We start from the raw sequence: 12612 nt of genomic DNA, 5'->3' as shown, positions 1-12612 counted from the left end.
GTGGACGTTATTCTAACCAGTTCCTTTCCCCTCCATCAGTCGCCCCGTCTGACCAGGGGGAGGCAGTATAGAGACCAGGATTACTGCATGTTTTTTTGTGAGGGTACATACCCTAGAGGACACGAGGAGAACATGCAAACTCCACACAGATATTTTGCCAACACCACCTAGGGTATGGGCACTGAAGAGAACATGCCCCAAGCACCAACAGCATCCCCAGCGGGAATCAAACCCAGGACCTTCTAGAACAGCTACGAACTGAGCCCCCCCCCCCCCTGTACTTATGTACAGTACCTGATTAAATTAGTTACTTTCCAACATGGCATACTACATACAAAAAAAGGATAAAGTCTGAATCTTTTGACATCTCCATGTTGTGTGTGCAAATCAGTCTGTAACCATAATGTCCTAGGCTTCTCCTCCTGTAAACTGGTGGAAGCTTTCAATGGTGTACCACCATGCTTTTTTTTTTTTTTTTAAGATATTTTTTTGCGGCTTACGCCTTTTATTGATTTTTGAAGGGACAGACAGTAGGCTGACAGGAAACGGGAGAGAGATGGGGGGATGACATGCAGTAAAGGCCGTGTCGGGTCCGGGAGTCGAACCCGCGGCACACTGCGACTGGATTACCAGTCCGGTGCCCAGACCGTTACGCTACGGCCTGGGCCTACCACCATGCTTGAAGTGAAAACGGTGTCAAAAGTGTGCCATCTGGTGGATAAAACATGACAACCAAAACAACAACACAAGTACAAGAATTGACTGTTTATTGCATAAAATAGAATGCTAACATTATGGTAACATTACAAATATGGATAAATTATGAAAATAAATATTTATGTGCAAGTTGTCTTTACCATCACTACAAGTACAGACAGACTGAGAATACTATACATCTATAGAACAGACCATGCTGCTATTCATGATACATGTGGCACACTGTTCTGCACCCTGTTCAGTCAATAATTCTTAAACTAATTGCTAATTATGAAATGTAGTCGTATGTAGTAGGATTAGAAATCGTGACTGCGATTCCAAAGGAAAACACTATACTGTATTTCTTAATTGCTGGGACAGAGGCTTTCCAATTCAGGACACTGTGCAACCCTGCAACGGTCAGTGTTATGTATTACATTATAGCACATACTGTATAATGTGACAATGTAGCTAGACTAGACCATCATGCTCAATCACAAATGCATTAACGCCATTTCATAGGTTGCATTCGATTTTGCATCTCAGGAATGAACCACTCTGAAAAGGTTTAGGGTTATCAATACTAATGCAAATTGACCTGCAATATAAATATTCTTGGTCAATACGTCCACTCTCTCGACATTGTCAATTTGAGCCAAAAATATATCTGAACAGTTGAAATTGCAAATATATCAATGCCACAAATCCATAATTAATTGTTTATATTTTGGTTGTGCATTACTTAATACTTAATTTGGCTAAATAAATAAAACTATTAATTAAAAATAAATAAAAAAGTAAAGAAATGGTGTCCCATAAATGTCCATGTGTATTGAATTTTAGTTTCCAGAAGCTCTTAAGGAGAATATGGGATTAATTCATCCACGCCCAGCAGTAGGATTACTTCCTGGAATCTATCATTTGAAACTTTGGTAATCCTGGATTGTTTTAAATCCTATGGGGTTTTGAATTCTACATGATTAAAGAGCAAAAACACTGATTTAAATGCTGGTGGTTAGGTCATAAACTCTAATCCATCCCACAGTTTTACCCCATACTTGGGTAATAATGACAAAATTACATCATAACCAAAATATCAATATTGTATCGATATATTGCCCAGCTCTATAAAGTCACGTCAGAAAGGTAGTACAAAGCCATACAAACTTGGGACACAATGTGCCTTCATTTATCTTTACAATTCATCATCCCCATTGATTAAGGCTTTTTGCACAAGTGAACACATTACTATCTGGAGGAAAATATTATACAGACAAAATACTAAGTCTAGACCAAAGCAAGGGCGTCAACTCCGGGAGTGCCTGAGAGCTTAGGCACCCACTGGCAAAATAATAAGCCAATAATAATAAGTTGCGGGGCGGGTGGGCACCTTAAAATATATAGGCTACTCTAAGGTGGGCACCCACTGTCGTTATAGGAACCTTCTGCCCTTGCAAAAGGTAATACAAAGTTGAAGAATAGCTGTTGAAATGTTCCCTTTCTTTCTTTTTTAAATGTTTAAGCTAAGCTTTCACAAATACTTTTGTTTGCAAACAGTGTTTCATGGATGTAGATGGACTATAGTTCAACATTATTTATTTTTTAGCCTAAAACTGTAAAATCTTAATTAGAGTTATGTTTAGAGTTTAAAGCCATCTTAAATTTTGTGCTAAATATGTCCTTCATTATGTCCCATTAGTATCTTCCAATTGGGAACTCAATTATATTGCACTGACTATCACATATATTGACAAAACATGTATATACGACCAATGAATTTAATGTAAATAACTTTCTGTTCACATTCTGTTCACCTAATTGTTTGGGCTACTCTTATTAAAAGGTACCTGTACATTCCAGACAATAATGCAGATGACATGTTTGCATAATACAGCATTTCCTTTGCAAAATTAAGTATGTTAGATAATGAGGAAGTGTTAACTATGTACAGAATTGCATATACATTTATAAAAAAAGAATATCCTCAATTGTCACACTGGCATGCTGGAAATCAAACATGGCACAACTTTGAGAAGAAGCCTATTGTTTATATTTATGTAAAAAGGGCTTATGTACTCGAAATACATGAGGCCTTCGTGAATTGCCTTACACTGCCTATAACACTTTTTCTCCTGAAAATCAAAGATTTTCACACCCTCCACCCCTTGACAGCGGGTAGGGTACGGGACCTCCACCCCTTGACTGTGGGTAGGGTACTGGACATATCACAACCTCATCGAGGAGCTCTGTCTACTCATTTTAAAGCAAGGCTTGAGTCAGTAATCTCGACAAAATGTATCATGATTGGTTAGCTAACAATAAGCAGCCCACGGCAACAAATAAACAGTTCTCAACTTTTTAAAATGCTATGTGCGAAAATATGCGCACTGACCAGCACCTGTTAAAGCTTTTTGTGGTATGAACTATGCAGTCGCCTTTTGGTCATTTCTCATAGATTTAAATGTAAAAAGGTGGTGCTGTTTTTACAAGAGTTCTACAATAATGTTTAAACCACTTAAATAGCAGCTTTCTGACAAATTACTATAGCAATGTGAGACTGGTTATGCAATAAGGCTTTGGAAGTTTGACGCATAATGCAATACTCACATTTAATGTCTCCAGTGCCTAAATGCACACATCACAATAACAAGAGAGCATCTATAAGATGCTGGGATTATGTTTATATCACAATATAACACTGTATAAGATGGTGTTTTGAAGTAAAGAGTTACCATAAAACTTTGGAATACATTTTCCCTCGGTTATCTGTGGAACAACTAAATCCATACATGATGCTATACTCAGTATACTGTATAAACTGAGCACATGATTTCTTTCTCCAAAACATGAGAATTCACTTGGTGTGCCTGAAATAAAAAGATGTGGCAGGTTTCCTGGCTTTGATATTGTGTCACTTAAAAATCTTGGTATGCATTTTGTGCTCTGTTAGAATACTGTAACAAAACTGCAGCCAAAGTAGGGCCAAAGCGGGAAAGACTTATTGTAGGCCAAAGGGTGGTTTACTGTCAAGATCCTATCTCAAGATCACCGGCTGACTCAACCAACTTGCAGACAGTAGTCTGCAGTTGATGTTAGGATGCATCCTTGTGAGACATTCTGGAGTCTAACTGGCAGAATAATAGGCTTAGCCCAAAATTAAGTCACCTTGACAGCAGACTTCTTGTGAACGCAGAGTAAGGTAATATAGGGTACACCGATAAAGGCCCATTTTTCATTAGGCCAGAACATGATGACAGGCCCTCGCTCCGGTGCCTCGGTCGCCACGTCAAAGTATGCAAAGCACACACAGCCCAAGTAGGAAGCCAGGCAAATGAGGATGTGCCTTTCGGAGGAAGAGAGTGAAAGAAAAAAAAACATCATTTCTACTTGACAGCATCTCTGACAGAAAATGACAGATCTTCAACTAAAAGTAGCATTGGTTATTTTTGGTGCAACTCCTTGCAACAAAACAGTTTTAAGATCAGTTTGCACTAATGCAACTCCTTGAAACTGCCATTGGGGATAATGGTTAACTTGCAAGTAGTACAATCTGTGATAGAAAACACAATATATTGTTTTTGTTTAGTTGCCTCCAACTTACCAAGCACAATGTAAGTAGGGAAAGTTGACAGAGGACCACATTTCACAGAATATCCTATCGCTGATCCAGCAGAGAAGTGCCAGAGCCCACCAAATCCCTGAGATCAGTCCCAGTTTGAAGACACGTGGGTTCTCACACCTGCAAACAAAAACAGAATACTTACAAATGCATGCATATGGCTGTGTAGAGAAGCCTTAATGAGAGAATGGCCACAAGTCAGGCTGATATACTGTGAATCTGTCACTAACACATTCATGCACAGTATTATTATCATCGTGAAAATATAAGTCAGTTTAACAAAACACTTACTGCTCTTTGGCAAAAAGAAAACCTCTACAGTCAAAAACACAAGTTGCATTGCCATCTGCAAGATAAGTGATGAACAGCAGAGCTACATGTAATAGCAGCCATGCATGTAAACAATGTTATGAAACATATCCGATGGTTCTTTTTTTTTTTACTAAGAGTGCAGTGCACGTAGATTTGCTTCGAAAATAAGTTTCTCTCCGTAAGTTTCCACTCATGTGGAAAATGAGTGGAAACATCTGATAATATCTGTGGTCCTATTACCCTTTGTCTCTCTCTTGCATAAACTATCTTCTTCAAGTAGCTATTATTTTAAAAGTGAAACCAGCACTTTTCTTAAAATGGTATGAAGGATAAGTGCCTCAATAAGAGCCTCTAGGCCTCTGTTGAAAGTCATCTATGTGGAGACATGGTACAAAAGTATATTATGATTATTATTTTTTGCATACCTCTTTCGTGTTTACCATGTTTTTAGAATGGACAAAGAGTAATAAAATAAAGAGATCTCTCTCATTTAAAGCACACGTACAGGGCTCCTTCCTTTCTATAGTGGAAGCCATGTGAGTTGTGATTAACAATCATGTATAACCAAATTCACTCAAGCATTCTGCTAAAGAACACTGCGGAAACAAATCTTACAGTGGTTTCCTCCATCCACCAAGAGTGACATGTGCTAATCATCTATTCTTAGCCTTGTCCTCAGGCATACCAGTCAGACACATGCAGCCGAGACCAGAGTCAAGTATGTACTGTATCACAAGGAGATAAGGACCCATTGTATACTCTATAGACCCTATAGAACTAGTATAACATTGTGATAAACACATTGATTACATTAATTTAAAACATGATGTTTGATGAAAATGTTCCTAGGTTGTTGGGTATTAATTGGAATGACCCATGTACAGCTACTGCACAGCTTGCCAGGTTAAGTGAAACAAGTCCATTAGTGTGTGGTAGCAAGCTGTCTGGATCTTAAATATACCCAGAGAAAAATAACACATTCTGCCACTACACAATCAGCAAGAAGAAATATAGAGACACGAAGGGCAAATAATACGTCTTTGAGGAAGGACAAAGACAGCAGTGTATAACAATACTAATATATTAGGTGTCACTTTACAATGGCCGGCAGGTTAACAGGGAAAGAACAGAGCTACACAAATAATTTCTACCATTTGAAATGGTGGGCACATACTTTTAGATCTTTTTGGAAATAGGCTAGATTAAATAATTTCAATTGTATCATTTTTGTCTGTGAAATATTTTATGATGAACTTTAGGTCATCATAACTTTACAGGTCATCATAACTGTACAGAATAAGAGTACAGAAACGGCACTAGGGTTACTCCCCGCAGAGATAGTGGAATGAGTAAACCATTTGAGGTAGAGATACTGTAACATAATGAAAGGCCTGCCCAGTCTATCCGGGGTTGAGCACTGTGGTGAAGATTCTTTCACACCAGGGACTGAAAAGGAAGATGCACTGTAAGCTCAGGGAAGCAATGCAAAATACAGCCAGAGATTATTATAGAGGGCAGATTGTAAAAGGCAAGCTTTGCCAAGTACACGTTGTTCTGAGTTAGGAGCAGCACCCAGGTATCATAGGGGTTCAGTCTTGCTCAAGTACACTTACTTCAATATGATACCAGGTGGTGTCGGGATCAAACCGGGGATTCCCAGTCCTGAGCCACTACTGCCCAAATAGGGGGCTATATACTGTACTGTAATTCACTATTGACAATCCCTAAACTGTGAGACTATAACTATCATAATTTTACTTAATCTTAGATTATGGTCAATAATTCGGCAGAATAATACCACTGAGCTCAGGCTGTGTGTTCATTGTAATGGACTGCAAAAATGTCCATCAAGTCATTAGTGGTATGAGCAAAGGTCAGTGACCCTGTAGCCTTCCCTCTGTAAATACTAGCAGAAAAACAGTCTATGGGCAGTAGTCCATCATCAGCCAGGGCAACAGGAACTCTTGCTCACTTAGCAGAACAAAAACAAGCTGCTAATAAAGATGACTGCCATCGCGACTTATGGTATGTCAAGAATTACATGCAGGTTAAACAATGGCTAAATGAGGGCTACAAATTTGAAAGTGGTGAATCAGGGATCGGATGTGGGAAACGGGAAAAAACAGACCACGCCCCCAAGTTGCTGCAACATAGGCCAGAAGTAGAGAAACAAAGCACATTCGGAAGGATGGCAACACACATACCATGTATGTCCGGTTGTCCGCGCGCGCACGCATGTCAAAAAACATGAATGACCCTTAAAATTGCTAAAAGGACAGAGGTATGCTGAGGCAGTGAGAGTACAAAATAGGTCAAAAGTGGTGCATGCCTAGACTCTCGTCTTGACATTGAGTAATTGTTAGTGCACTGTATCACAGAAGCCTGACAATTGCCTCATAATAAGTGAATAAGGTTTGCACAAACAGACTGACAAATAACTTTCACATTGTATTGACTTAATGAACTAATATACGGTACAAATCGTTCAGGGGAGTATTTTCCTGGAAAATAAATGTACAGCGTCATCGAGCTGATGGCTGCTCAGATGGCTAGCCCCAAGGGGAGGGAGTCAGGGACACTTTGACATGTAGACTGGGTGAGCTTGTATGTTCCATTAAGATAACAGACCCAATATACTAACCTTTTTAGCTCAGTAATGAGCAGTGCAGTGCAAGGGATGCCCAGGGTCATTAGTGACAATGAGTTGATGACTGGCTTAACGAAGGCCAACCCAGTGGTGATCCCCGACAAGATGGCAATGACCACTTTAAACCGTGACCTGGATTTGGAAAAGCAACTTAAGTTACAAAACTTTGATGAACACATGTCAAATTCAATCAATGAAGTCAATTAGCAACTATTTTTACCAGCTGCACATCTGGTCAATGTTCTCTCTGCTGTGCTTTTACACCCACTTGCTGTAGTTGAGACCTACGTTTCTCATTGGCTGTACTGACAACCTAGTGTCCTGATTGGCTGCTCGTCTCTAGGCAACGATGTCATCAATTCTTGTTACCAATTTTTTTTTAACCTATTTTATACTTATGGTGCGTTCGGATATGTGCACCGGGAGTGCACTCACGTATGCGCTCAGTGCATACAGTATATTCAAACGTACCTTTGGTCTTATGATGGTGTACAACAAAAACGACCAATCTACAAGCTCACAACGTGTCGCACCAGCCTGTTTTGGGGCTATATTACACCCCCAACCCCCAAAGTTTCACATGGAGATGTGCCAAAAAAAAGGATGCCAGGTTGAAAGTTATGATTTTGATGGATATACTGTTATTATACTGTACCACTGTATATACATAAGAACAAAATTAACAATATTGAACTTGGAAGGTTCAGCTTGAGGTGAGGGTGCAGGCATACTGGCTTTATGACAAAGGAAAAGAGAAGTCAAGACATGCAATGTGGTATTTACTGGTGTCAGCTATCTTGACCAGACCTATAATTAAACTGGACAGCCATACCAGTCGACACAAGATTAGAAAGAGTGACCAACAGTAAACTCAACAGACTTGGCTCAGTGTTTGAAGGAAACATTTCTTGGCAAAACATACAAAGGAGAAGTTTGTTTAATCATGACATTATATTTAACTGCAATGGAATATGTTAATAAATAACAGTGGAATCTTTTGATGGTTCTGAAAAAATAAAGTGCATTATTGAAACATCACAAGACCTAGTAAGACTCTAGTAAATTCACAAGACCTAGTAAGACTCTAGTAAATTTGTACTGTGCGTAAGACTGCAAAGACAATCCTTTTGTTGTACCATGTTTTGTAACTTACCGATCTTTCCTGAACATCCTGGGTAGGTACCTCTTGGGGAACCACATGCCAATGGCACACATAAGTACCCACAAGATGGCCAACTCATCCAGCATCTGACCAAGAAAGCTGAGCGTAGCATGAAAATATGTAGAACCAATACCTAGGGAAAAAGCAAATACAACATTACAAAACACACAGAAAAGGATGCTAAACAAACTTCATTTCAAGTGAATAAATATCAAAACCAGAATCTTTGTAAAACATATATGATTAGGAGAACTATGTTTAGAAAAAGTGTTTCACTTGATAAAATAAATAAATAACATGATTCCAGTGAAAATCTGTCGTAATGTCACTGTAATAGTATATGGTATAGTAAATGTAGACAATATTAACCAACGTTAGACAAATCAAATATTTGGTCCAGAAGCATGTAAAATTTGCAATATATAAACTTTCACTTCTCAAGCCCAAGATTTGGCTTATGAAATATGTATTGTATTGATTTTTTTAAGTAAAAAGTGTGCATAATGGAGTGTTCACAAAATCATAGCTAAAACTATTTTGGTACTGGCACCTAAACATGCAGGAGTATGAATTCATATTTTTAAATTGTATGCAGAATGTCATCGTCCCCGTTCTTCCTTGTTTTTAGTTATCAGACCTGATATTATCTGAACGGTTTTCATAGGAGGCACTACAGGCGACTAGCATAGTTCTCATCAATGGTGATTACTGCCTCAAGTCATGACAACCTTTCAGCCCACTAGCTGAGACGTTATGGGCAGACATAATTGAAATAAAAGAAATTGTTAAAATAAAATACAGAACATTATTTGTAGCTATCCGACTACTCAACCTAAGTGATGAATATGTAGGCATCTTGCAGTTGGTCTGGTCCACAAGACATTGTATGTCTCTAAATGTTCTGATGAATTGAAAATGGTGGTTGGTTGTTGTAAACAAGTGTAATGCTTAACCATGGCTGTGACTGTCGTCCACAGTAACAGTTTGTTTTATTGACTTGTGCTTTCGTTTGAAATGTACCCATTCTGCACACTGAAATAAAATTTTCAATCAATCATAGGCCTGTGGCCGCCTGGATGGGCTTGGGTAAACAGCTGCACTTTTCATACTAGAACATACAACTAATGTCCTAGTCAGAGGTCATCCTAGTTCTAGAGACTCTAGTGAGGGAAATAATGTGACCCTACATGGCTATATTATATTTATGTCCCAACAACAACCATGTCCTCACACACAAAACATGTCTGCCTCTTAGTTAATGATGCAATTCAGAACATTATCCCATCATAAAGAGCACACATTCCTGGTTCAGTGCTAGATGTTGAAATGTAGCCAACTGAGGACAACACTGTAAAGGCCAGGGACTTTATTCTGTAATAACAGCTGTTTGGCAGTAGCCCAAATGCATATTTTTGCATCAACACTGGAGTGTTTGTTTTTGCTTTACTTACTTACCGTACTCAGTTTGCATGGATGATGTGCTCAGGTTTTGATGTTTGATTTTTAAATGAGACTGCTGACTGCTCTCAAATGGTGTATACATCAATCATCAATTAAAATTGCACTATCAAGAATTGATTTACAATGTACAATTAGATAGAATTAACCTTCAGTAAATTACGTTAAGAATGTCAGCAGCAACCGTGTTACATAAGCCAAGTCTTTACAGTATCTGACTTGACTTCCCATTAAAAGGTCACCCCTCAGGAACGGTCACCCCTCAGAAACAGAGGTTGTGGGAGTTGTCTCATGACAGTTTCCTATCCTTATCTTTGCTGACAGGGCAAGTGGTGTGTTTGCAATATGATTGAGATGGACAAAACACAGCCATCATCTCGTATGCCACTGACATAAAGTAGCCTAAATGTGTGCCAACTAAATTTTAGAAAATAGTCTGGTTTGTTTTAGGAAAACATTTACAGCAATATATATATATATATATATATATATATATATATATATTATGTTATTTCTAACATTTTTTACATTTGCAAAGTTGTATCAAAATAGAATCACATTTAGGTATAAAATAAAAAGAAGCTAATAAGGAGATATGGTTACATAAAGACTATAAGCAAAGCAACTTACCAACCACAACTAGTAGGATCCATATTAGATATATCCCACTGTTGAAATGTGTTGCATATTGGCGGAACAAGCACATTAATATAGGTGGTAAAATAAAAAACAATATGTTGCTGATCTGAAATGATAAATAAAAGAGAAAGAAAGATGAGCCAAAATGTTAGAGTGGAATTGAACAAGCAAATGATATGCTTGGCAAAAGTGCAATAAATAATGTTCTATATGGGAAGATCTGAAAATAACCATAAAAGTAGCTGTTAACATTGAACAGGAAACAAAATCGCATCCATCCTCCAACATCTTAAATAACCGGGAGACACAATATGTGTCTTGCTTAAAACTAAACTACCATCTCTTTCATAACTTAAAATGAAAAAAAAAAATGGCATAAACAAAGCATACATTCAGTTCATAACCACATAGAGAAGAACAGCCATCAAGTTTAGAATTTAGCAACGTATATGTGACAGCAAAACAAAAGAACCTTGTGCAAAAACAACACAAACAAAGAAACGTATTTAAGGGGAAAAGACAAAATAATAATAATAATAAAGTGATCACCACCACCAACCGTGTTGTAAAACTCAGCGATGCTGGGGTAGATGAGGTAATTGCCTTCACACCAGTCCACCTCGGAGCTACCAGCCTGCAACTGGTCCCAAAAAATAAGATCAACGTTACTCATGTCTGGACTAGATCTGAGTGTGACACAGACAGTGTGAACAGGACACCACCAGTTCAGAAGACACAGTCAGTCAATGTGTTACATGGAAGAAGAACACTGGCGTTTTTCTCAGAGACGGCCGGGGGACCCGGACCGGACCGGAGGAGAAGATTTCACGCGACGTCTTCAAACGCGATGCCTTTTGTAAATCTGACGATGCGATAACATAGCGAACACAGTTGCATTGCAGACCACTACTGCCATAATCCATTAGCCCGTGGTCGTGACGTTCAACCCCTATATACTTTTGACTGTGTGTGACAGCCACTGGCTGGCCAGCCCAGCTCAGGGACAGTCAGTGACAGACTACTCGCTCGTTGTTGGCAGAGCCAGAGTAAGACAAAGAAGAGTTAGGATATTGAGGGGGCAGAAACCGAGCGCTCGAGCGCTGTTCGTGCAGCCTGAAAGGGGGACAAGCTGGAGTTTTAAATGCATTGTTTTCAACGAGGGCGGCGCAAATAAGAGCTATTTTAGGCATGCGTGCAACATGACAACTGTTTTAAAGTATTGTACAGTGACAATTAAAGTCTCTGTAATGTTTATGTTGTACGACAAAACAATCTAAAATAAAGGGATTTAAGATCATTAAAGCTGGGCTGTTGCCTGGGTCCAATGCATTTCTGCCTACTTCCGGTCCAGGACTTGTCCCTATTTGTGGTCCCCATTCTCAATAGAAGTCTATGAAGGAGAGCCGCCATTGGACTGGCCCCATGAAGTGAACGGAGTTTTCGTAACTCCGTCTTACTCTATGGCACCCTTGACGCCAGCGCAAGCGCACTTCTGGCCAGTGTTGCCCGATTTGAGAAATAAGCAACCAGGTCAGGCCATAGAGTATAAATATATATACTCTAAGGGTCAGGCAGGTCTACGAAAACAAGCCCAAAAGAAGCCATTTGGAAAATAGCCGATCTACAAGTATGCTCACAGGTTTAAAACTTTTAGAGTATACTCTAAGGTTTAAACAACATTAGGAAACATTACAAGCCAAAAAAAGCATGTACGCTTAGAAACAAGCCCAAAAAACGCATACTGCAACTGGAAAGTCTGGTGACGCGACGCGAGGTTAATTTTTTCAAGCAACTTTACAGAAAACAAGCCCAACGTCGCGTATAATAAGTGGACATGGCAACACTAAAGCCCCAATTTGTACTCGTACGACGGGACGGTGTCGCGCGCGCCGAAAATATCAGAGCTCACAATCACAAACTCACACGCGTCATATCCGCGATGCGTTGTATGCTTCAAGCTTCAAGGTCTGGGTGTTCTTAAAAAAATTATTATAGCCATGATTTATATTACATACATTGCGTTAAGGCAGTTTTAAATTTAATAAATTATTTCTGTTAAAACAAATGTCCATCAAAGTA

At 39.0% G+C, this 12612-nt stretch overlaps 1 protein-coding gene across 3 annotated transcripts; it reads right to left on the bottom strand.

The window, feature by feature from the left end:
* Positions 1 to 750: 750 nt before the first annotated feature.
* Positions 751 to 11538, bottom strand: acer2 (alkaline ceramidase 2). 3 transcript variants are annotated; one of them, XR_014569282.1, is made up of 7 exons: positions 11093 to 11538; positions 10525 to 10639; positions 8428 to 8569; positions 7269 to 7406; positions 4298 to 4435; positions 2139 to 4039; positions 751 to 1977 (listed from the first exon to the last, which is right to left on the bottom strand). XR_014569282.1 is itself a non-coding variant. In XM_083765719.1 (6 exons), the coding sequence occupies exons 1-6, from the start codon at positions 11204 to 11206 to the stop codon at positions 3853 to 3855; spliced, it is 834 nt and encodes a 277-aa protein (XP_083621845.1). In that variant the 5' UTR covers positions 11207 to 11538; the 3' UTR covers positions 751 to 3852. The 3 variants fall into 3 exon arrangements, 1 of the variants encoding a protein (XP_083621845.1); XR_014569283.1 differs by lacking the exon at positions 7269 to 7406; XM_083765719.1 differs by having other exon boundaries at positions 751 to 4039.
* Positions 11539 to 12612: the final 1074 nt, after the last annotated feature.

Source organism: Protomyctophum parallelum (assembly GCF_964188405.1).
Source record: "Protomyctophum parallelum genome assembly, chromosome: 5".
Taxonomy (NCBI): Eukaryota; Metazoa; Chordata; class Actinopteri; order Myctophiformes; family Myctophidae; genus Protomyctophum; species Protomyctophum parallelum.
This window is presented reverse-complemented; position numbering and strand designations above follow the sequence as displayed.